This window comes from Aythya marila, assembly GCF_965140915.1.
Source record: "Aythya marila genome assembly, chromosome: 4".
NCBI lineage: Eukaryota > Metazoa > Chordata > Aves > Anseriformes > Anatidae > Aythya > Aythya marila.
This window is the reverse complement of record NC_139045.1, coordinates 5568225-5594416: the sequence shown is the minus strand read 5'-3', so window position 1 is coordinate 5594416 and position 26192 is coordinate 5568225. Positions and strand designations below refer to the sequence as shown.

The 26192-nt window shown below is 38.1% G+C and overlaps 2 protein-coding genes across 6 annotated transcripts in view; one reads left to right on the top strand and one right to left on the bottom strand.

Annotated features, from left to right (window-relative positions):
* AIMP1 (aminoacyl tRNA synthetase complex interacting multifunctional protein 1) overlaps positions 1 to 10664 on the top strand; it is a 32313-nt gene extending 21649 nt beyond the window's left edge. For all 4 annotated transcript variants that reach the window (XM_082759227.1, XM_082759229.1, XM_082759230.1 and 1 more), the window contains exons 5-7: positions 1227 to 1438; positions 4271 to 4439; positions 10368 to 10664. In XM_082759227.1, coding sequence (XP_082615353.1) covers positions 1227 to 1438; positions 4271 to 4439; positions 10368 to 10534 — 548 coding nt within the window. In that variant the 3' untranslated portion in view covers positions 10535 to 10664. The remainder of the gene's footprint in view (positions 1 to 1226; positions 1439 to 4270; positions 4440 to 10367) is intronic.
* Positions 10665 to 12210: 1546 nt separating this feature from the next.
* GIMD1 (GIMAP family P-loop NTPase domain containing 1) lies at positions 12211 to 17275 on the bottom strand. 2 transcript variants are annotated; one of them, XM_082759231.1, is made up of 4 exons: positions 17204 to 17261; positions 15829 to 15959; positions 15256 to 15671; positions 12214 to 12777 (listed from the first exon to the last, which is right to left on the bottom strand). In XM_082759231.1, exons 3-4 carry the CDS (start codon positions 15646 to 15648, stop codon positions 12505 to 12507), a joined length of 666 nt encoding a protein of 221 aa, XP_082615357.1. In that variant the 5' UTR covers positions 15649 to 15671; positions 15829 to 15959; positions 17204 to 17261; the 3' UTR covers positions 12214 to 12504. The 2 variants fall into 2 exon arrangements, with proteins under 2 accessions (XP_082615358.1, XP_082615357.1); XM_082759232.1 differs by lacking the exon at positions 15829 to 15959 and having other exon boundaries at positions 12211 to 12777; positions 17204 to 17275.
* Between the last annotated feature and the right edge of the window lie 8917 nt (positions 17276 to 26192).

Below are 26192 nucleotides of genomic sequence, written 5' to 3'. Positions count from 1 at the left end.
ATGAAGATAATGACTCTTTAAAAAATGATTTCATGCATTAAATGTCAACTATTTTGATGACATTTTTTTCAGTTTCACTTTAACATAGGGATACACAATAATTGCACTTAAATTAATAAAGCTCAGTCATTAGTACTTTTAATTCATCATATATGAACTGAAATATTTTTGAAGAGTTAAGTTTTTTTTTTTTATTTAAAAAAGCTGCTTTTCTATCTTTGAACATATGAATGAATTTTATCTTTATACTGGAGCAATGATCATGAATCACATAGGCTACTGTGTCCACTTTTGCTTTTTGTTCCCTAGAAAAGGGAGTTTAGTTCACGTTGATGAAGGGAATTTGGTTTGTGGTAATACATAAATTTGGCTGGATGAAAGAATATACTGATTTTAAGTAAGCACTTTTTACATGTTTCTTTATTCCCTACAGATTATTGTTCATTAAGCAAATCGTGAATGTCTTTCAAACAGAACAGCCTTACATCCAAAGTGAATGTAGCTTGCTTATCTCAAGGAAATGTCTAAATAGGAAGCGATGTATGGGGAATATTGCTTAACTCCTGTTTTATTGTATACAGTGTAAATATAGGTGATAACAAACCCTTGTGTTATGATTGGGTAAGGCCTTATTACTCATCAATGGAATTTCATAAGTTATGAGCGTACTCACACACTGGTTTATCTGGGGAGTAAATAATGTTAGCTGAGGTCATCTTGAAGGGTTGCTGGGCTGCTTTGCAGCTGTAATGCTGCAGTTGCAGTTATTTAGCAGTGCCTGCAGTCAGGAGCTGTTGTGAAGCGCTCCTAACCTGATGGCTTATGATTGTCTAGTTTCATTTGTTAGTGATACACCAAGGCAAGACTTTTTGTTAATTGCTAATTATTAAAGCAGTACTATTAGGCTTATCAACATGGCCTTTGGCAGAGCATGTTTGTCACTTACATCTTACCTATATTTAAGGTCAGGATGACTTCATTTTACAAGCAAGAAAACACTTCTGTCCTACAGTGAAAATCATGTGTAGTAGCGAATTAAATCGGAAGGTGTAAGATGGTTCCTTTCTGGAAACAAGCAATAGAAGTGCTAACTCCTTACTTGTCATTTTCATTTTGTACTGGATTTATACTTGATTCTGAGATTGTAGCTCACTTTTCCCTTGCAAATAGTTGCATACATGATTTTATAGTAATTTTTGTTTCTTGAACCGAACTTCCTTCAACAGGTGAAAAGAAGGAAAAGAAACAGCAGCCTGCTGCTGGAAGTAGCGATTCAAAGCCTGTAGATGTTTCTCGTCTGGATCTTCGTGTTGGCTGCATCATCACTGCTGAAAAGCACCCGGATGCAGACTCTCTGTACGTTGAAAAGGTGGATGTTGGAGAAGCAAGCCCAAGGACTGTCGTCAGTGGTTTAGTGAAGCATGTTCCTCTGGATCAGGTATTAACAACATTATTTACTGAGAACCTATCCCTTCCTAAAGGAACCTGTGATCATTGCCTCTTTATAGGGTACGTTTTCATTCTGCTATAAGGTTTTAATATTATAATAAAATTGTGCGAGTAGGGCGTAACAACATTAGTCAAAAAAAGGAAAAGTACTCCTCCCCCAAGTTAGTTCTTTTCTCCTTTCAGTGCTTCTGTCCTGGGATCTTATTCTGATTCCTCTGTAATGCCTTTGGTACACATTATACTTATAAATTAAGCAGATATGACTCTCCCTTTAAGGTTTTCTAGTATGTAGTGGAGAATCTGTAATGAAGGTTTTGCCAACGTCCAGACTGTTGAAACCTTTGCTTTCCATCTCTCATTATAGCCCATTGAAATTTTTGGCAGAGAGGAAAGCAAAGGGAAGGTAAATTTAATTTAAAAATACCTTTCAACAAGTGGCTTAAACAACTGTGGAATACAAACCATGTTTTTTACTCCCTTGGCAGGGATAGGGTCTGCCTCTATCTCTTTTTCAGTTGGTCTACTTCTGTGTTTGATAACCTGAGATTTTAAGATCTCTTTTTCCCTTCACACCTCTTCTAGAGGGTTAATAGGAGGGAGGAATTGAATGAAGGCTCCTTCGACATTCAAGTGCAAGCTTGGCAATTAAAGAAATGTTGTATTGAGCAACTGCAAGCTGGCTGTGAAGGAATTGATGTTAGTGTGGAAAAGCTATGCCTTTGAATGCCTTTTCATTCCCTATTCATGCCCCCTCCCCATGGTGAGGTTGCAAACGCAGGAGGCAGTTAAAGCTGTATTTGTGGGTTTTAGGATACAGAAATTTACTGAATGGGAAAAAATGACTGAATATGATAACTCTTCTGCACTGGTCACCCAGTGGTATCCAATTACTGGATCTGCAGTGGGCACAAATTCAAATCTATTTAAATTTAATAAAATTAAATAAATTTAAATGTTTTTAGCAGCCTGCTCTTGGGAAAGCATTTTGGGAAAAACAACTCTTAAAATTTTTTCTAAATACATTTAGGAACATGAAGTGTACAGAATGTAGCAACAGTAGCAGTCCTTTCTCTTTACCCTGCTTTCTGTATGAAATAAATAATCCAGAATACTCGTTAACAGAAAATTAGGTGTCATTCTTGCACATTCATTAGGAACAGTTTCTATCTGGTTTTAGTTTTGGCAAGTGTCTGTTAACAGGTCTCTGTAAATTCTTTGGGACGAGTTTCCAACTTTGTTTTTGCAGTGTACAGCATTGTGGAGTCCTGGCTTGTGACTATTGCAATATAGTTAATTAAAAACATATACATTATAGCAAGTACTAGAAACATAATTTACTAAAAATTCAGCCATTTATGATTGTTGTGTTTGCTATTGTAATGCAGCATTATTTGAGGCTGTATTATCTGATTTTACGTCACGTTGGGAAGCAAAACATACATCTTAATTCACGTTTCAGTACACAGTGTAAGTCACTTCTAGGCGTGAACATTTCTCGCATTTATGTGCAGTACAGTGTGTTTTTGGTCAAGGACAGTTGGAAGCTGCACCTTCTGGTATCACATTTAGAACCTGTCATCAGTAATAGGGATACGGTACAGGAACATGAAGTGGACCATGCTAGTACTGAGCTCTTTCAGCAGTAGCTGGTGACAATTGGAGAAGATTTTGAAACGTTTGCAGAAATTGGCAGTATTTCTGCCACTGGTTTTGACTTTTTGAAGTGGATCTCCATGTGCTCCTAGCAACAAGGCCTGTTTCAGGCAATCATTCTTGAAATTCAGGCAATTCTCAAGTATCTGTTTCTTGTTTTCCTTATTTATTTTCACCTCCTTAAATCCCATTTGATCTAAGAGCCTCACGTCAGTGATCAGAAGTGAAGGACTAAGGATGCGGGGCAAGTATCTTAAACTTCACAAAAAGAGAAGAAGAAATTGGCGAGGGCTTTTTGTTGCTATTGTCATTGCAACTTTGTCTTTAAAGCAATCAATGTAGTAGTTTTAATTCCTATTCATTAGCCTGTCTGTCACAGTATCTCATTTTGAGATACAGAGGGATAGTTACTTAGCAATCAGTTATACAGGTAACTTCAAGGATTACCTAAAGAGTGATTTAACACTTGTACTTCCAGAATGAACTCTTGTGTTTTCTGTGTAGTAAGCATCAGGGAGCTTTGGCCTATTTTAGTTTGTTTGCTTCTTTTTCCCCCATGCTTTCTCCTTCATTCTACCAGGACGTTGGGAAAAAACACACAAAGTCAAATCTAGAATTACTTATGGTTATATGTTGTGTGCATTAGGAGTATGGGATTAAAGGCATGCATTTTTCTGTCTCAAAGGATGTTTTGGGTTTAATTTCTTTTCAGTTTGAAAGTGTGCTTTGTTTTCTAGGCTAATGTGTGACTATTCCCTCTATCATTTTTTTCTCTCTCATTTACTGTTATAGTTTTTACTAACATTCAAGGACAGAGAAGAAATCTGGTTTTATAATTGTTTGCTCTAACAAATTGCAGTGTATGCTATGTACAGCTGTTTTCAACAGTTCAAAAAATTCAAAACATTGTGTTAAGTAAGATAGAATGTAAGACTGAAGTGAGCTAGCTAACTGTGTAAAGCACCTGTATGTTTCCAGGGCACTAAGAATTTCTTATCTATGAGCTAGCCTAATCTGTAGATTGTTTTTTAAATGGAGATTATTTTATCATACTATACTGAAAGTGGATTGAAGTGATGATTTTGATTGAATAAAGTGTGGGTGAAATGAAATAATTTAAGTCATTAGGCAATTAAGTATTCAAATCCTTCTGTTTTCCTCCCTCAAGATGCAGAATCGGATGGCAATACTGCTCTGTAACTTGAAGCCTGCGAAGATGAGAGGAGTCGTATCTCAAGCAATGGTGATGTGTGCCAGCTCCCCAGAAAAAGTGGAAATTCTGGCTCCCCCACCTGGGGCAGTACCTGGGGACAGAATCACTTTTGAAGGTTTTCCTGGTAAGCACTGGGTATTTGGGAAATGGGGAACTTGAAGGAACTAGGAGACAGCTGACCTTTGCAAAGGTGACATCGGTGTTGAAGCAGATAAAACAGTATTTTAAAGCCCATTACATTTTTGGTTGAAATTTTCCAAATTAGTTATGTTAAAATCCTTTATTACAGTGCTAGGATTGTATAAGTAAAGGATTGAAAATATTTAGCCACCTGCCAAAAGTTGGAAAATACAGAGAAATAACTAACTCCTGCAGGTTTTATGGTACTTCTACGAAACCGAGCAATTTTATATTAGTTTCTCAAGTTTTTCAGCATTGCAGATCTTTGAGTAAAGATAAATGCACTTTGCAAGTTGCAATTAGCAAACATAAAGCATAGAAATAACAAGTATCTTGCCCAGTGTCCCAGTTTAAGTGATGAAGCACCAGTTGATGGTTCCAGGTCCTCTCCCTACTAAAAGTCAGAACTTGAGCTAGGCTTTTGTGCAGGAGGAAGGGTGATGCCTATGTATGAGAGGAACCTATAATATTCAAAATGGGAGGGGGGGGGATTTTTTGTTTGTTTGTTTGTTTTTTGTTTGTCTGAAGAGGGGGAGAAATGATTCCTTGGGTCTCCAAAGAAAGGGAGATTCCTTTCCACTTCAAATACATAATCAGTATTTAGCACACAAAAAATAGTAGAAATAAATTTGCATTGTTTAAATGGTGGGAACTCCAAGTTAGTATATCATCAAAATAGTTTTCTAATTCACAAGCAAACCCTCTGTGTAGAAGATTCCCCCTTTTGGTCATTCGAACTATTGTAGGATTTTCATACAATGAGAAACAGCTCTACTCAGTTTTTCAACTATCAAACAAAGGAAGTTCACATGCCAACTTGGTGATATGCTTTTGTTTTTTTGATAAAGGCAAGGATATCCAGGAGATGTAATTGCTGGTAGCAAGTAGGAGCTGCCTGCCGGCCCCTCTGTTAAAATTATCTGGCCAAGTTTATACTGTGGCCAAGGAATTCATGCAGCACAGCATAGGTCGAGGCCTGCTCAGGATCACTACGTGACATTATTCTAAGAAAAAGCTGTCTATAACTCCCAGGATTTCCTATCTTGGGGGAATTTTGAGTGTGTGCATTTACCAGTGAAGTGTTTATATCCTCTTCAGAATGAATTTGTTACTAAGAAGTTTTCTTTCACATGTAAGGAAAACATATAACTTTCAGTTTTGTACAGATCCTATCAAACTTTTTAAATGATTGTGTCTGACAATTTCTAGATGCAGAGTAGTATTTTGTTTTATAAGCTTCTTGGTAAGCCCTATGCTTCTTATACACATCTACATAAATACCTTTCATAAATACATATGTGTGCATATGTACATGTATGTGTGCATTTTATGCACTTCTCAGGATGAAAATGTTGCTTGTGTGTGTGTATATATATATACATATATATATATATATATATATATATACATGTATGCAATATATATATATATGTATGCAATGCATACTGAAATCTGAAAGGCTTCAGCAATTGTACTGGCTAAGCTGAAGGAATATTCCTGACCTCTAATTTTTCATCACATATCTGTGAGTAAAGTTAGATCGAATGGTAAGTGTGTGTCCTCTATTAAATGCACGGATCCACTCATACTACTCTGTTGTTGTGGAAATGGGCATGCAAGAGACAACATCAAGTTGCAGAGTAAACCCTATTAGTAGCTAAGACCTGCGAAATAATAGAAAAGGCAGTCTGTGTGTGTGTTTTGAGGGATGGAGGGTGACTTTTCTTTTCTTTGTCTAAGACATATCCTTACTCTAAATTTGTCTCGAGTAACTTCATATAGCTGGCATTTGAAAATCATGTAAGACCTGCTAGTGGTGCTGTTCTGTTATCCAGCATATCTATTCTTGCACATCAGGACTAATGAGGTAGATTTTATCAAAATAATAAAACTGACTCTGTTGTTCGTCTTGCAAAAAGCTTTTCTGAGAAAAATACATTTATAGGAACATTTGTTTTACAATCATTGCCAGATGTATAAGATATACTGATATTCTGTTGACATTTTGATTCTTAAAAAGCCGTAGAGTATGCTAAAGGTGGTGTAGAAGTTGTACTTTAGTTCTAAAGTTATAACCTGTAGCCTGTGGTTATAAGGTTTTGTACGCTTCACAGCCATTTCCTTCTGACAGGGAGCCAGAGACACAGAGCTTTGGTAAGTGCCAAATGAATGCTTTTACAACCTATCAGAAAAGCATATGTATCCAAGGCTACGAATTGTAGTCTGAAATATGGCAGCTGTTTCCTAATATTTAATAAATAGTTGCTCACAAACATTAGCAGGTATGAGCTGGAAGGGAGTCATGGACTTTGAAACCATACCTCATGCTTAACAGTAAAATGATATATCTCCTAGAGTTCCTATAGCAAACATGAGGAAAAGCTAGAGAGTAACTCACTGAGAAAAAATGTAGAGCACTATCTTTTAAAGAAAATGCTTTTGTCCTCATCTGTTGGTCTTTAGCAGACACAACTTGTAATGAGGTAACTGGCACATCGTGGCATGCAACATGGATGGGATCTTGTGTGCGTTTGTAATCTAATAGTATTAGAGCAGGGCAAACTTTAAGAATGAATTTACGTGCAAGAGCTCAACAGGATACAAATTAAAACTGATGCAGTTTTAGGATTTTGACAGTTTGTAGTTTTTTTAAAGAAACTGGAAACTTGTTAATAATGTCCCTTAACCAAGCAGGGAAGGCACTCCTACGTGGTAGGAGTGCCATACAAAATATTCATCAGATACAAGCTAATTTTCCTTGTTGATTTTTAGCTAAACAAACAGTATCTTGCTTCAACCTCATTAAAACTAGTTGATCATTTTTCTGAAGGAGCTTGAGAGTTTTCTTAGAATGATTTTCAGTATTTTAGGCGAAGAAAGATTTGCTAAAGAATGTGTTTGTCTGGAGGACCACCTGTTCACTCAATGTCGTTGCATTTTAAGGGAACTTTAACACTTTAATCTTCAAGATATATTGGGCTTTTTTTTGTATTAAGAACTTTATCAAATTTATATCCAACTTTCATGGGAAAGATCTGATTCATGAGCCATAGAAAAATTATTCCTTCACATGTCTGTAAATATACCCTCCCACACAGTAATTGCTGTGAGACAGCAATTAACTGGAGTTTTCACAGCTAACTGAGAAACCTTCTTTCTAGTAGCAGTCTAATTAATGTCATGACAAAATTCTAAAATGCGAAAATGCCACAGGAACCACAAGTCTATTATGTAAATTATTTGATTTAATGCTAGGTCTGGTTTAAGAATTTTTGTCATTTTGGTCTTTTGGTCAATACCTAGCTCTTCAAAGCAAGAAAATGCTAAGACTGCAGTCCAGTGGTTGGTCTGTATTTAACAGATTTCTTTAATCAAAGCTTTGGTGTATGGGTGCTTTCCTTCAGTTGCGTAGTAATATTCCATGGTGGGCATTGTGGTATCAACTTTTCATAGTCTTTTCGTAGTTACTGAGTTGTTACAGAGTGGAGACGTTTCTTGCCTATTATGAGAATTTCTTCTGTAATACTTAAACTATTAGACCAAATTACATATTTAACAAAATTTGGGACCTTTTATTTGTTTCTTTTTATGTAGACTGGGAAGCTCGTTAAACCACTACAAGTTTGAATTCATTTTTAAATGTCCTTCTAAAGAATATTTTCTGAGGGAAAAATGTGATGAGGGGAAAGCTTAGGAAAATACACAGCTTAAAACTCTGGTAGTATTTAAAATTGGTGCCTATGCTAATCTGAGTTCACCACAGATCCCAAGAGAGTTGAAATGGGATTGAAAAGAAACTTATTAGCATCCAAAATGTGTTTTTTATAATAAAAGTCAGGTTTTGTTCTTGCTGGGGAAAAAAAAATCACTTGCTTTTTATGTTTGAGGAGGGGGGAAGACATGCACAATGGATCATTTAACGTTCTGTTTAATGATTTTATTAATTTGTATGCATTCACTTGGTCTAAATCCAAGTCTGTCTCTGTGAACTTAAGCATTGAGTAGGATTTCAGTTTCTTTGAAAATGCACAATTGGCTCCGAGTGATTAGGTTATTAATAGTATTGCTGTTTTTCTTTTAAATATTAAGTGCACTGCAGTTGTGAAATAACTTGACTGCGTTACTGAATGCTGCTCTGGCAACCCTAGCCTGCTTAACACAGAAGTCTGGCCCAGTACGCTTCTCATGCACAGTTGCAGATGTAGAACTATAGAAGTTAGGCCTGTCTACAGGCTGAAATAACAATATTGCAAGAACTGAGAATGTGAGTAGACTGAATTACTGAAAACATTTAAAGAAGAAAATAAGGCAGGTTGGAATGAGAGTAGTTCACTTACTCACGCTGGTCAGTCAGTCAAGAATACACCAAGCAGTAATAATTCATCCAACTACTAGAAACGTAACTTGTGCTATAAACCTACAGGGTTGTTTTTTTTTGTTCCTGAGCTTTTGGGGACATTGAGTAGTGGAAGATGTGAGTACTTTACATCCTGCTCACATAGAGAACTTTTCATTTTGCGTTTAAGAACTTCTTGCTCCCCTGAGAGGATCTGAGGGAAGATCTGTTTGCCAGGATTTGTTGTTTGAATCTTGTTTTCCTTAGCAAGGAAATATTGCACACCTAGCTTTTAGCAAGTAGAAATACATGCACAGCATCAACAGGTTATAGGTAGTATGCCACCCCCTTCACCATTTAAATGTGTTCTGATCATATTTGAAACAAGTCTTGGGGTTTTCCTTTGTCCTGCTTGTGTGTTACACACAAGAGGTTAAGAGAATCCAACAGCATTATGATTAAATAACTTTTTAAAATGAAATCATGTTTTTGTGTAAAAGGATCTGTATTGTATTAAAATTCAGAAATGACATTTGCTTGACCTTTGATTGGAAAAATGGTTGTCTTGTTTAATCTAGATTATATTGTCAGGCAGCAGTTTTTTTTCAGTATAAATATTTACCATGGGGGATCTTATTTACTGTAGTTGTTTCATTCCTATATTTTGGATTTTATGCCCATTTATTAAAAAACAGGAAGAAATATTTGACTCTGGAATACTTCACTTTTCTGAGTAATGAGTTTGTACTTTAAAATATTACTAAAAGAACCTTTTTTTGTAGTTATTAGAAATTTTAAAATAGATTTCCCAATGTAGTTAGGCTGTCCCCCTGTAGGGGATCAATAGTTTACCATGGTATACGCGTGGAGACAGGGGATTTACAGAGACTGAGGCCAAAATTGCTGAGATACAAGTTGGCCCTTAATGCTACTGTTATTTTATGCACCTGAGCTGATCCCTAAATGGTACAAAAAGTAACAGAAAATCATTGAAACTTGGGGCTAAAATTATATGTCAGTATCCTAGTTTTAGACTATTCTTGCCTATGTTCAGTATTTCTCACCTGTAAAGGCAAAATAAATTTATAAAAATTCAGTAGTTCTTGAGATACTTAAGCTGCGTCATGTGGGTAATATATTGCTCTATGGTATCCTGTGGTCCACATCTACTTAATTCTTAGAAATCCTTTTGCTTTTAGGTAATGTTTGTAAACTAACAACCAGCAATAGTTTTCTATTTTCTATCTAAATAGATTTCTTCGTTTTTGACAATAGTAGTAGTCTGTTACTGATGCTTTTTTCCCTGAAAGCTCAGCATTTTGAGAGAGGATCTGGAGACATTTCCTAGACAGTCCCTAATTAAGATTAAAGTTTCCATTTTGAGACTCGCAGGTAATATTTTTTTCCCTTAAAAGTTTTTACACAGATACCATGTGAGCTTTCACAAATGCATATTTATGCACATGTGCATAAATAGATCTCTTGCTTTGTCTTCTGTATTGTGTGCTATTAGTTTTATTCTTTGTTTTGAAACAGGAGATCCCGAGAAGGAACTTAATCCCAAGAAGAAGATGTGGGAGCAAATCCAACCTGATCTTCATACCAATGACCAGTGTGTTGCTACATACAAAGGAGTTCCATTTGAAGTGAAAGGGAAAGGTGTTTGCAGGGCAGAGACCATGGCAAACAGCGGAATTAAATAAGTGGTTATTAGCCTGTTCAGATGTTGAAATGGAAAGTAATGAGAGCACAATAAAAACATCAATATATAACCCCTCTGAAATGCATGGCTAATATGTTTTTTGTTTGATTCCTCTTCCAGAGATACAGAATGTTCTGTCTGTAATACTTTAACAATTCACTCATTCTCCATATTTACTGTCCTTGAGGTTGTGTTCTCAGCAGTCAGTAACCACACAATGTTCAAGACTTAATTACCAAAGCTTGTTCATGGTATAACTAAAGGCTGGCAAGCATCTTTTCTAGACAGCTGAAAGTTTTAGAGGATCCATGAAGCACGAACATCTCAATAAGGAAAACTTTCTGCTGTGTTCCTTGTGTGATAACACAAGGTGGTCAATTAGAAAGGTACGGCATGAGCAGTTGGTCAGTGAAGACCATAATTAGTTTCGTTCTTCTTGTTGTCTTTCAAAGGTTTCACTTCTCTCAAGAATTTTTCAGTTATATTATAAACTGCAAATTTTGGTTTTGGATGTGTCATCTGAGCTGTCTGTGGGCAGTTGTAATGGGAATATAAAACTATGTCCTGTTACGCCCTAATACAAACACATTGACATACATCAAATACGTTGTTTTACTATATTACCTCATCTTTTCCAATTCGATAGTGCCAAATGACAGATAATACTACAAAAGGCTGAATAGCTAATAGATGGCCGAACAATGTTAGTCAAATACCCCCCCCCCAAAAAAAAAAAAAAAAAGGTTTCCAATACCTGAAACACATTTAAAATGTATTTCTCTTGTTTTAATGTATCTTTGAGTAATATTTTATGCAGAATATGTCTTGGTTTTAATAGTAATAGCTATCTTCTTCGGGTTTCACCATTTGAATTACTCCATAATACATTAAGAGCAGTCACAATGGCTATGGGAAAATCCTCAGTTTACTCCTTTTAATTCTTGCCTTGCAATACACTGAAGTAACCATTTTAGATCAATTCACAATTAAAGCTTTTAAGCAACTATTTAGAGGTAATTACATGTTTGAGCATATACTATTTAATTAACCGTCTACAGCCTAACTACTCAAACAGCACTTTTCTAACCACTGAAATAAAAAGAAACTTACCCAACCTGAATTTCACAGGCTTTGAACTTCATCCCGTAAGCTGGGAGACAAAAACAAAACGATGATGATAGAAAATTGAAAGGAGCAGGCACAAAAGAAAAGATGAACAGGTTTCTTTTTGGATGCGTTTTGTATGTGCCTATACACTTAACTGTGCTCATTTTCTATGCATCTGGGAATCAGCGGTAGTAATTAGCACATTTTAAATGTGCAGAATAGCATTAGGCATGTGGGAACTATTTTAACTGCTTTGTAAACTACATATCTGATAATATCTTATTAAACGATATTCTTGAAGTTGAAAATCTCAGTTTTAATTAGTCTTGAATCAAGGTAAGGAAACAACTTTGCAGTAGATAAATCTTAATTTTTAATACTGGAAAACTTTTTACAAACAGCAGATTTCAGAGGAACTTATGAAAGCTCCAAAAACTGAGCAGAAAAGTTCCTTCATTCCTTACAGCTTGAACTCATGCATTATTGCTTTCTCTTTTTCTCCAGCTCTGTGTTTTATCTGCAGTATACAATCAGATGTAGCATAAAATCTTACTCCTCACTGTGTGCATGTTAGGTATTAGCACTATTAGTATATTAGTAACGTTTACATATATAACAAATTAGCACTAGTTTGGTCTGATGGTGTGGCTGAAGCTAGGATTCTGGATCCGGTAGCATGAGGTACTCTGTGAAAGGCATGTGGTTTGAGATACTAAAGAGATATTTCCAACCGTGTCGTTCCAAGATATTTGGTATAGAATGGTTTTGGGTGTGGAATGTTCCAATTGCTGGCTTTTCTACTGTTTTATTTCCGTTAAATGTTATCAACTACAGAAAATAGACACGAGTACCCGAAAGCTAATTTTATTCTTCATTGTGTTTAAATAGAAGCACTTGATATTTATTCTGTCTTATAAAATTCAAGAGCTTTCGTAAGACAATAGCTCTTTCCTCTTTAATTATGCTCTTCTGGTTGTCTAGAAAGACATATTTATGCTGCACTGAGCTCAATAGGGACAACAGGGTACTTGAGACACTGTGCAAATACGCTTCCTCACTGAATCCAGCTTCTTTGGCCTTGTCTGCATGAGTAAGTAAAACCGCAGTGAAATCCTTCCATGTGGGACCCAGAAGTTCCTGTAATGAAAAACAAATCTCAAGTAGATATCTTTTCTTGTTCACTTCACCCAATCCCACCTCATATACTTATGTATTAACAGACCAGAGTATGTTCTTTTCCTGGCAGTAATCCAATTCATGCTATTTGAGTTGCTGAAATTTCAGGGGGTTTTGACCTTTGAAGAAAATGACGTCCCCATATAGTGGAAATAAGTGGTCATGCAGTGCTAGTGGTTCTTTGTTCTCCTGCTACAGGTGTTAATAGAGTTATATATATACATATATATATATATATATATAGTAAATAAATAAAATGGTTGTTTAGCTACAGCACATATCAGCATAACATGTAAAATTCAAGTAGTTTATTGTTTCTACATATCTATATTTCTATTTGTAGAAGCTCTTTGGAAAAGCATTTACAAATCACCTTACATAGAATAAATAAATAACACATTTTTCTATAACGCTAATTTCAGTAACAGCTTTATCCCCTAAAACTGAACTGTTCCCAGCAATTCAGGAAAAACACAAATCAAATGCATCAACTTAAATGATGGCTGGGGAGTTTGTCTTTAACTGCAGTGGTTCATCTGATGGCAGGGAATTTAGAAAATAGGCTGGTTTTTTTTTTTTTTTTTTTTTTAAACCCTTGCAGTTAGATGTTTACTGTATTTTGGTATAAGTTCTCTTAGGAAGAATTGAGGTATAGGTTTTAGGGAGAGAGAGTTGTGCCTTGATTTTCTGTGTACTCGGATGAATTGGTGCTAACGTTAATTCTGAAATCAATGTCTACCACTTTCCTAATTCATTAGACTATTAAATTTTTAGATTTAGATTTCTATTTTAAATTAAAGAGATTTAAATAATAATAGTCTTTTATATGAATTACTGATATATCATCCTTAATATGCAGGGGATTATTGTGAGAACTGAATGCTAAAAGTAGACTTTATGGTAATTTATTATGCAATGACATACTGAAATATAACAATTGTTTTTTGTATTTGCAGCACTCAGACAGTTGTCCTGCCCTATTTGGTAGTGGCTGATGAAATCATAGCACCTAGTGTTTTAAGGGGTTAATAACTAAAATAAGCTGAGAGTCAGTTACAATCACAAAACAGAATTAAGTGTTGCTCTCTCACTGCTTTTTAACATGCTTTATTTAATCTCCAGTGGGGGGTTTTGTAGCTTCATTAAAGGAGAAGGGTATCCTGGCATCCCTTAAATTTTTAATGCCCACATGGACTTGATCCAAAACAATCTCAGGATGATTTTTCATTAGCTTAGGGTAAAAATATTAGAGAAAAATACTGAGTCCTCTTAAGTATCTTGAAGTATAGAGGAATGGGAGAGCTGGATAAAGAAAAAGGGTAATGCTGAGAACAAATATATATGTCATCTGGCAAGGAGGAAAAGTGCTGTGAAAATTTAACAACTAACTAACTCTCAAACTGTTGGGAAAGTAAGTAGTAGCCTAGCAGTACAGAATAATCAGGAGAAAAGTGAGAAAAACTTGAACTGATGTGTGTATATATATGTATATTTTTAGGTAATGTCATTACTGCAGGTGATAATGCTTGATGCATCAGGAAGGCCCTTTCAGTCTTAAAGATTTTTAGAAAGTTATTTGTGTAGATGGATGTGAAGTGCAATACCCAGACTTTAACAATGGTTGAAAGCCTTGTTTTTTTGTAACTCGTATAAACAAACCTCTTTGATCTGATCAGATAGACAAACTGAACAATATCCCTTTGGTCTCCTTTTCAATGAAGTATATGCATGGTAATGAAAACATTTCCACAGAAAAGAAAGCCATTCCATTTCAGTGTCTCTCCCTCCCACTTCTCTTACCTACTTCCAAAAAAAATTTCCCCCAGAGGAGAGATTCAAAATATTTGCTTCAAGCCTGTTACGCTAGAAATTTTCATTACCTAGCGTAAATTTAGGGGAACTGTCTAGTTACTCTCTCTTGAACAGACACAGCAGTAATAACAGTGCAGGACAGAGCTGAGCATCCTTGCCCTAGGTCAGTCAGATTTCCTGCATGACTTTGGACCTGTCATATTCTGCTTCGGGCTGTGTTGTATCCTATACAGAGCGCAGAAGAGTAAGGTAACCAGACCTTTGCTTCGTATAATGTTTCTCTTTAACAAGCTAGATCTGTCATAGTAAACCTTTAACTCATTTCTGAGAGAGAAGCTTCCTTTGATGGGTAAATTTAATTCCTAAATCCTGTTGTGCTGAGTCCAAGTGCAGCAGACAGCAGTTCTCAGCTCTCTTCTCGGTTTAGTATGGTAAGTGTAGCTCTGGTTTACAGTTTTGGGGTTGGGCATGGTGTATATTTCAAATAGTGGATAGGGAAATGTTCCCATTTTCAGCTGCACTTCTCTTAACTTGCTTCTGCAGTGAACTCCTCCATAGCTATTTTCAGCCACAGACAAAGAGCCCCCATTGTGGGCAGAGGCTTCTTCCTATTTACTTATTTGTTACCTGGATGAACTGAACGGTGTGTTCGTTCTCATCGGGACACAGAGGCAGGTCAGCCCGCAGGACCAGAAGGGCTAGATGCAGGCCTTCCTCCCTGAAGTGCTGCGCCAGGGCTGATCGCACCGCCTCTCTCACCCGCTCCTTGCTCAGGCTGCTGTGGGGGAAGCCTGGAGTATCCAGCACCCGCACACGGAGGGCGAGCTCGCAGCCATCGCGCCGTGTGATCCCTGAAATGTGGCAGCTGCGGCCCAGGCTGCAGCACGTAGTCACGGAGCTGGGGGAGAGCCGGCTTTCGAAGTCATCACTGCCTAGCAGGCTGTTCCCAGCAGCGCTTTTGCCAGTCTGAGTCCTTCCAAGGATGACAAGGTTGATTGTCATCTCGGTGCTGCCTGCCATTGTCTATGCTTTTAGCCACAAACCTGTCATTAAGTGAAGAACAAATAACGTGAGCTGTTTGAGACGACAACTTTAAAAACACTCCAGCAAAAATGGCAAAACTTGGTGTCTGTTGAGTGTCCTTCCCTGCCTGAAATATCTATTTACTATTGCTAGACATTCAATACACCGCACGCATACCTCTGATCCAAGGACACGTCTTTGTCCTCCAGTTTGCTGCTTGGGAAGAGCGAGACTCCCTGGTAGCTTGGTGGGCTGCCCTCCTACACTGGTGGAGAATGAGGAGCTGGGACAGAGTCAGATCTGAGGAGCTTTAGGAAGAAATAAAGCAGATAAATTTAAGGAGAGGCAACAAACAAAGAGAGCAGCAGCTGAGAAACAACCATGGAAAACAGCATTGTGGGAGAGTGTTTTATGAAAAGAAGGAAAATTAGGGGAGAAAGAATTGACAAATGCGTGCTGCTGATACTAGGTGACTGTTTCAAGAAGTAAATCTTCACATGCTTTTAAGAGGGGAAAAAAGGGTGGTATGGAAGAAGTAGCTTTTAAAGGAGCACTTTTCCCACACTGGAGACTGATACTAAAGCTGTAAGACAATAATTCAAAAGAGCTTTCTGACGCAGGGAAACAAATACAGGAAGGATGTCTTAGTGAAAGAAGAAGGGCTGAAATAGGTAACGCTGCAGATTCTAACTCCAGGTCAAACTGAAACTTAGGAAATCTATACAGTCTTTCACAGCACAGCGAGAAAGAAAAGTGTAAGCTAGTGGATAGAGAGGGGAGATAAGTAAGTATTGTTTCCAGTTAGTATCACTGTTCATAAATAAGCCATCTCATTTTCTTCTTTTCTGTAATCCAGTGTCCAAAGGGGTTTGATGCACATTAATTGTCTCAGAGGAATATTGGTTAAGTTCAGAGATGTTTCAGGTGGAAAAGCAATTGGTAAGCAAGCAGCTGATTTCAAGCTATCAGTGACACCTGAATTTAAAGTTTTTGTATTTCTTTATTTTTATTTTTTAATGTACTGTGTTTATGTACTCAGACTGTGGGTAACTTTACAGTGGAATTGTCTGCATTTAATTTTAGATTTTTGCATATGCAGTTCAGGGATTCTCCTTTATATCAAATCCATGCCCAAATCAGTCTTATGAAATAACTTCGGTACAAAGCCAAACATGCAATATCTATTACATTAACATTACTTTTGTTACAGACAACACTAAACACTGTACATGATCTTACAGAATTTGCTTTTTGTGAGCTTTTTGTGAATTTTTCCATGATCCACTTCCCTTTTTTCTTAAGAATACCTAACTATTCCCTTTAAAAAAACACCTTATGAAATGGTCGTCGTCAGTTATTCATCAATCTCGATGGGTATTGTATTCATTTTTCATAACATAACAATGTGATATGGAGGACGCGAATTCATGCATTCCTTTTTTTCCCCCCAGTCATAACCAAAGATTTTTTTTTTTTTTTTTTTTTTTTTTTTTTTCCCATATATGCAGTCTATACTTAAATGCTTAGTTTAAATTCATGGTATGTAGCTTACCTTATATTCCCTGAAATTCTTCTTTCATTGTCTCATAATCCATGTGCGCTGAGTAAAAAGACGTTCATAGGTGAACTTTGAAACTAACAGCAGCAACGTACCATGCTGAAACTGTTACGTACACATTAATCTGGTTAATCTATTACTGATAGATCCTCATTCAATTGGATACATTTGGTCTGCACTTGACAGTGTCCATTGAAGTTTTGCAAGTTAAATGCAAATGCGGATTTTGCAATCACTTTATTGATTATATGAAGTTGGTGTTTTTTCAAGTTACTGAAGTTCTACCAGCAGTATAATGTGAGTGGCAGTGGAGGTACTGGATTACTTTCAGCTTTTCAAAGCACCGTGTAAACCTTATGCAGATATAAAGCTGGTTGCCTAACAAAGATGGATTAAGATAATCCCAAAATGGATAAAACTACAGAAATCATGTATGGATCAGGAAGAAATCTGAACGCTTGCACCAGTGCCGGTAACGTGCATTCACTGTTAGCTAGATAGCTTTGATCGTGTGCTATGCTTGATAAGTTTGTCTTGCAAGCATCATTCTTTGCCATGCTGTAACAGTATTAAAACCAAAGGTAAAATCATCTTACAGAAAAGCCCTATCACTTGCTTATTTTTGCCACAAGTGGGTAAGCGACTAATTTGAACTCGTGTGCCATAGTAGGAAGTAAATCCACACGTGTGCTTTAATGTCTGGATTCTGGTAACAGAACAAAAAGGTGAAGCAAGTCTGCTTGTCCGTTCACAAGGAAAGGTTTAGCTATACCTCCCCTCCGACCATAAATCCCAGGTGGGTGGAGGCGTATGTTTACTCCAATAATCTGGAAATCTGAGAACAAGAGTCTGGTACGTAGGCTGCCTGTGGTGGGAGGAAAAGAGGAGGGTGTTTTCCAGAGCCCAGTCCTGCTAGGGACATTGTCATCCAAAATGTAGCTCTATTTGGGAGCTCAGATGTACTGGTTTACTCCAATACCAGGCTGCTCTTGCTTGCAGCACTGGGACGAAGACTTCAGTTCCTCCAGAAGCCTCTTGTGATTTCCCACTGTTGTGCCACAAGCACAGACAGTGCTTTGGCAGAAGGTAGGAGCTAATGGTGCCTTCACAGCCTCCTTGTGTAAATTCACATTATTCTTCATTCACGAGTTCATCATTTGTGTTGCTTGGCTCTCAGCAGTTGTGCAGCAATTCTGTTGCTGTATGTTTTTAAGAGCACGTAGCAAGTCAGCTACCTATAGGTAGCTCCCTGCTCTTGAGCCTGCCTGTTCTGCTAAAAGGTGAGATGTTAAATCTTTCCTTGTGTTGTACAAGTAGCTGAGGCACATACTGCTCGTTTCTACCATGAAAAGCCTTGAAGGTCAATGCCGTGTGGATTGTGTACAACTCGAGTCACGCGCAGGGTTTATCTCTTCATATGTTTATATATATATATAAGGTGTACAGCAAGGCTTCTTTATCTGCTAGTGGATAGGGGCGATACTTGAAAAGCAAAAGAGTAGGTCAGTGACACTGGATGTTGTGAAGATAAAATCCAGATGCTTTGCTTTAATTTACCTTGAAGTCTTGCCTTTGGTTAAATCGCCACAGTCCAGCTCTGCACCTTTTGTTGGACTGTTCCTATGCATAATAATGCCTCTCGTTAGATCTGAGACGGTGTAAGTCCTAGCAGTTGCATCTAGCTGAACCTATAGCCTGCCAGGGAAAGGGTTAAGCTGTGCATGGACAGGAATTCAAAATAGCAAGAAAGCTAGAATCACAGAAGCAGTGGAGTGGTGTATGCAAAATACAGCTTGCCCAGCTGTAGGCAGAACAGGGCTCTTACACTGGCGAAATGGCTATGAAATTAAGAGCAGTGTAAACGAGGCACTGTTTAAATGCTATCTAAAACTTAACTGAGCATTCTTCCCCCCTCCAAAAGAAAAGACATTTCATTCCAGTATAGTTGTGAGTGTAGCAGTCTGAGTTGGGACACATCTGGAAGGTCTTATGTCAGCATTGGCAGGGGATTTTAAGAAGCCCTTTTCCTGGGAGGATATGATGGAAAAAGTCAAACTGATTTATATGACGCTTGCTTAGGCTCCTTGAAGTACATGGAAAGAATCCTCCCCAAGGTGGCAGTATCAGCCTGCTCCACAGGTACTGTAAAACTCAGCTGGGGTCCCCTTGCTCTGAAGTCCAATGCTGAAATGAAATACCAGGTTAGAAATGGGCGAAATCAATAGAAGATACAGAATAATTATAGGGGCCTTCAAACATCTGCTAAAATAACAAAGATGTAAGAAGCATTTCTCTCTCCTTTGTCACAGAAAAAACCCTTTATATTTGTGTAATAAAAATATTTATATTTTTCTATATATATGTATGTAGAAAAAACAAAACAAAACACAGCACAACATCTTAATGAGTTTGAACAGCAGTAACACAAGGTAGCAGTTAAGAAATGGGAAGTTTTATTTGCTGTCCCTTACATGATTCTTTTTTCTAATACAGACCTTTGTTTTCCCACAGCTTGTGAGTTTAGTTGGTGACATTTGTCATGGGGCTTTGAATCTGAGATCTTACAGTCTGCTGTCAGAATATGAATTTGCAAAGAGTGAGTACGGAGTGTGACATAATTGCACTTGATGCTTTTTAGCACTACTCACTGCCTGTGGGTAAGCTATTATTTGGCTTCCTTTGTGTTTGCAAGACTTAGTTTTTCACTTTGCCATTTTAAAAATAAAACCGAGCCTATTATGGATTGGCAGGCAAGAAGGCTTCCTGTAATTGATAAATGAGTCCTCTACTGCTCCCACAGAAATGCCAAGCAAGTCGTCTAGTAAGGGATTACCAAGAATTGAAGGAATTAAGGCCCCTAATCCGATTGAAAATAGCTGGAGTTTGGGTGTGCAACTTCTCCCGTTTTTGAAAAAGCAATGCTAAAATAATTTGCAAGTTGCTATTGGGTTTATATATATTTACAGAGTTAACTAGAGTTGCAATGCATCTTAATCACATTACCCTGTCAGCTGCTGTTGGGTTCCTGTGATCACCCAGTTGGTCTGCAAGCACCCCGAGCAAGCTTCCACCCTGCCTTTCAGTCTGTTCCAAGCAGGCTCCATCTCCTGAGCTGCAGTGCCATAGGTTCTCTTTAGGCACATGACATCCCTCACCATGTGTCTCCCTTCAGTTCCCACGCCTTCCCATCCCTTACAGCTTCTTTCCCTATGTGGGCTCTTATTTGGGCCCAAGATGATGCCAGAATAAGTAATTTAAGATGTGCTTTGATGAAGTTCTCTTGGAGAAAACCCAGTGAGGCCACTTGATGGATTGCCACACACAGAGGCAGGCTTTTAGCCTTCCCAAACAACATGAGAAATCCAGGAAGGTATGCAGTCCGTGTACTTGGTGGGGATTCAGTTCTGGTAGACACGTTAGTTCAAAGGAAAGCCACGCAAGCCACTGCTGAGACAAAGATAGGACAGACTAATGGTGCTGTGTTCCTTTTGGACTGCATTCACAGTGACAGCTGTACTGATCCTAAATGAACACACTCAGAATATACACTGTTACCTTAAAACAGTCTTTTTTTTTTTTTTTTTTTTTTTTTTTTTTCCATCCTTTGCTTAATCCTCTCCTTATTCTCAGTATTTTGCAGTAAGCAGTCATCAGCAACCTACCAGATCGTGTTTCTCTTTGCAGTACAGGCGGTGTGTAGTTTATGTGCAAGTGGATTGGTCTTGCTAGGAAGAAATGAGGTGGGGTGTAGCTGCAGGCTAACTACACCTGCTTTGGGACACTACAACTGCGGATCCAGCTCCTCAGGTTCCCCCTGTACTCCTTACAGTGGAATATGGGGTCAGGGCAAATAAGGTTGGCAGAAAGGCAGATTGAGGGCCTGCCTTGCGTTCAGGAGGAGATTGAGCTGAAGTGTCAGCAGAGTGAGAGCATCTGCCAGAAGCTGTTTTTCTGCTTTCCCACTGGATCACCAGGATCCACAGGACAACCCTTTCATTCATCCCCTGCAAAACCCTTTGTACTAGAGGGCGGTGTTTTTGACATGCTGCTCTGGTGTCTCTGCTGTGGAAGTATTGTCTCTGCTTAGTTGGCAGGAATGATGTTCTTCAAAGCACTTGGCTTCAGAGTGCTGCTCTAACAAGCCACAGGAGCAGGTTCTCTTCTTGCTTCCCCTTAACATGGTTTGGCATGACATGGCTTTTCGAAAGGCAGGGGGATGTGTTGTACAATGGGGCATGTCACACTGCAACAGGCCTCCCATTTCAAATGCTCTTACTTATTCCCACCTTCTTTGGTTTAACTAACAACTTCCTCCATGGCACCAGATTATTTTTTTTTTTAATATAGAAAGAATGTTTTTAATATACCTTACTGTGCTATATTGTCTTTTGAGCAGATTACTTAGAGATATTTAAGCTGTCTTGTTTTCACCCATGTTTCCAGGATACATTTTCTGTAGTATAAAGGTTGGATGTAAGTTGCTAGTGCACAGGATTGGCCATAGGACTGTGCAGCAAGGCTGACGTGTTTGTCTCTGCTCACTGCTTCACGTGAATAGACAAAATGGCCAAAGCAAATAAGAGGTGATGCTACAATTACGACTATACGTGTATAAATAACAGTAAATGAAATCTGATTAAATCATAAGCTGTTGATTTTAAAGGCAGATACTTGAGAAAGAAGAAATATCCAGAAAGCATGAAAATAGAGACTTAAGAATCCTGTTTCCCTAACACATACTTACCTGGATGAAGCCTGTGACTGGCTGCATACATCATCTTCTGCATTGACAACCCGAGTCAGAGCACCATACCCATTCACTTTCTTATGATTAGTCTCAAATGCATCCTCGTAAGTAAAAGCATTTTGCCCCTCTGCTGTATGTGCTGTGAATGGAGAACATTCATGGAAGCTCAGGAAACCTGGATCTGGCTACTGGTTTTGTAGCTCTCACTCCATTATTCGGAGAAGCTGCACAACTTCTCAGTTTCCTCATCTAAATAGCAGGGGGAGTATTCCCTTCTTTTGACAGTACATAGTGGGATTGATTTACCTGAAGGCAACAGGTTTCTGTAGGGCAATAACAGCACTGATCACAATAATAATAAAAAAAAAAGTATTATCGTTATTGTGAAGTGTTCACTAGGGACTCAGATAACTTGAGACTTACTTTCAAAAAATATTCCCACAATGCTGGAAAGGTTATAACCGGTGTAACCCCAATAACCACAGAAGCTGCACCTATACACAGAGATGGCTTGGTCCCACTGCTACTCATATGCACTCTAATCCTTAAGTGCTTTTTCATAGGATGTAAGGCATACAGAGCGTATAAAGTTTCTACTTGAGAATGTAAAAGTGATACTTTTCTACTCAATAACATATCCGTGTGCATTCAGGAGAGCTTTAGTTACTTCATTCCTTATTTTCCAGGCTTTTTAGGGTGTAAAGATACAACACATGTTGAGGACTTCTCCTAAAATACCTAATACCGAACAACATAGTATTTTTTTTATACTCAGATTATGGTTCTTTCTTGTCTTCTGTCTATATACATGCGCTTTAGGGGCAAACTGCTCAGTTGCAAGGAATGTTTCTTAAAAGTACAAGTTTAAGAAACTGGAATACCAACTAAAAGTACTACTACCCTTTCTTATTTCTGATAATCATGATGGCTTTTAAACATGAAGCCTGAACAGATGCTTTTTATATTCTAAAAAATTTGAAACAAGCTGAGTCGGAGGGTATCTTCCCATATATTTCATGATGTCAAGCCACTGAATGTGTAACATCAGTATTATGCTGTAAAAGTTGTTCGCCAAGCCGCTGGGGCTTGCTCTAGCAATGCAGTTGTTTAGAAAAATGTAATTGCTGTTTCTGTTTTATTAAAGCTCTGCATAGTGTGTAGGGGGGTGCAAAGTATGTGTTTATAAAGCTGGTGTGTGGATTAGGACTCTGAGCCCCAGACTCTGTAATTAACCCCCTTTCAGGACTTGAAGTGTGATAGGCTATTATCTTATGTGGTGGCTGGAAGTCTGCCTGTTTAATGTAAAACACAGAGCTGCATCGCTGCTTGCTCTCCTGAAGGTAGCTTTGTAGATACAGACAAGAAAAATAAAACTGTATGGAAACATTACCAACCTGAAACTTAGAGCCAGTAAGCACTGAATCCTTCTGCAAAGCATCTTCAGATGTAAACAGTCAGCACTGGCACATGGAAAATGTGAGCCTGGTTCCTTGTTGTGTCTTACTTTGTTAAGACACCAAAATTTCAAGGCTGGCAGTCATAAAGGGTCATAAAGTCATTATGACATGTGAAGAAACAAATAGGGACTAGAATAAAGTTTTCAGAAGTCAGCTTACATTGTTTGTTTCTGACTTCGAGGTCTGGAAATAGCCACTGCAAATTCAGGGAACACACTTTGCTCCTTAAGGTCCCCAAGGCTTTGAGGAAACCTTGTCCTCTCTCTCCACTACTCTCACCCTCTATACTTCAGCTGTTTCCTTCTCCATGTCTTTCTAGCCAGGAGGAGCTGGGTACAATTTCCATCCATTCAGTTCCTTAGTTGACAGCAGCCTCTCTGCCCCAAAGAATGGTTGGTTTTCCTCCCATATCAGATACCTGGCATCCAGGAAAAAGCTGTTTCTTGCCAGCACTTCCAGTTCTGATGCAAGCCTGAACCCCCTCTACAAAGGAGGGTAACTGGGGGCTGAAGAGCAGGCTGATGATTGTGGCCTTACTCACACTCTGTCGGGTTCATGAACTGATAATGTAAGTTAGAATAAAAGCATTTTCTCTTGGTTTTTATCCAAGTTCTGAGTCCCCAGTGCATTTTATTATATGATGGGAATGTGGGATGAATTTGGGAATGAATGTGGGAAACTGTGGGATGAATTTAAAATGTGGTGTTGTGCTGGGGCTAACTTCTATGTGAGAGATGAGACTCTTCCATTTTTAGCTCAACACAAACAAAACATGGCCAGTGGAAGTCTAGCTAAGATTTGTTGTCATGCAATGTAATATGCCTTTTATCAGAACAGAGGTGTGCAGGACCCAGCAGTACACTAACAACAGCCAAGTAGCAGAGACTAAATGCTGACTCCCAGTACAGCAACAAAGGTTTCTGCCTGGCAGGTAAGTGAACCAACAAAAAGAAATTGGAGCTTCAAGTGCAGTTTATTTTTTCCAATTAAAAATTAATGCAGTGAGTTGATGTTTTCGCATCAGATTGCTCATAGTTTGAACTCTGCTTGCCCATTTTCATCAGCTAATATTTCATAAAACCTTTTTCAGTCAGCACAATATCATTTATGGGCTCTGAAGAGCAAATGAGCACTAACTCCTAGTCTACACCCACAGCTCTTTTTAAGAAATCATATTTGTCTGAAATGAGAGAACAGCTTTACTTAAAAACAACACTAAAAACTAATGTGGGAATGAGAACTTACAGCTGTCAGCATTTACGTAACCTCACAAGACCCGATTTGTCTTAATTTATAATCTTGCTGTATGGAGAAACACATTTTTGTTTTTCTGTTTCAAATTTGAACAACTGGATGCTTGTATATACACTGCACTTGGGCAGGAGATGTGCTGCCTTTAACATGTTTTTACATGAGCTGCATCTCCAGTTCCTTCCTGTTATCTTCTTTTGGGTGTTATTTTGTGACAAATGTGGGACTTTAGACTGGTTTTGACAGTTCTTACTGTAGCAAAAGGATAAATCCATCTTGATTCAAGGAAGTACTCTCTTTAGCATATATATAACTTGGATTCAGTGGCTAAATTATCAGTTTCCCTAGAAAAGACCAGCTCCTGACAGTCTGATCCTGTGCTTCCTGAGGGGTCACTGAAAGCCTGTAGTCATATCCTATGAAATGCATGCTTCAGTCATTCAATAAAGGCTCTAAGCTCAGCAATATTTTAGTATTTTATCCTTCAGAAACATAACTTTATGGTAGGAATAGGTAAGATAGGCACTTTTTTTTTTTTTTTTTTTTCTTCCAAAAATGGTAAGAAATAGCTTTTTAAAACTGCAGCTCTTAACTTGCCATAAGCACCAGAGTTCAACTGGCAGCATGTGGGGCTGACAGGCTTTGGAAGTGGATGTACCAAGAAGGGCAGGCATCCATCCACCTCTGCATGCTGAGAAAGCATGGAAAATAATAGAGAAGAAGCTTTTATTAAAAAAAAAAAAAGGCAGGGGGGCTGTTTAGTAGATGGGAGGTTCAATAACTGCATGAAATACGAACTCTATACCATGGAGCAGTACTGTATGTTTTTTTTACTCAGTCCACAACATTTGGCATGCTATCTTATTACACATGATAATCACTGTTATGGAAGACTCAGCTTATGGACCCTGGCAGCTGAAGAGAGGAGTTATGCAGATGACTTCACACTGTTTAGAATTTCTGCATTTGGGGAATATTACAGAATTGCTAACAAATTAGTCCTTTTTAATTGTAGTGGCATGTATTTTATTTCCTGGCCCAGCATGCCCATGCTTATTCATAGCACACCAAAAGAATTGCAGGTTTTTTTTTTCCTTTGAATGCAAACAGCATGAAGAAAGATGCTTTTCTAGACATCAAAGGTAATGAAGTCAAAATGACCAGCAAACAACAGAAATCTGAATATTGGCCTGTTTTATACCTTTAATGATAACAAGACCAGCTATTACAGAAAACAGAGGAAAAAGGGGAGAGGGGACTTGCCCACAGTTTGTATTTATAGGACAACAAGTTGGCTGAAAAATTGTAATCGGGACTACAAAGTGGTGAAATTAGCATTTTTGGACCTCAGTACAAGGATGATGTGGTAATTTAGACAATAGTTTGGATAAAACGTTGGGTACTTCAGTCTGTTCTGGCACAGAGTGACTTCTGTAGTGTTTCACCTCTCAGATCTCTGCATAACCTTACTGAAACACAGATTTGGACATGGGAGTCCCTTAGCTGCAGCCGTGCCTCCAGAAAAACA

Coding starts and splice junctions, on each gene's coding strand:
- GIMD1 (XM_082759232.1), bottom strand. CDS start 15,648: ATGGCAGGCAGCACCGAGATGACAATCAACCTTGTCATCCTTGGAAGG. Junction 12,778..15,255: donor ACACCGTTCAGTTCATCCAG/GTAACAAATAAG, acceptor TTTTCATTACAG/GAACTTCTGGGTCCCACATG.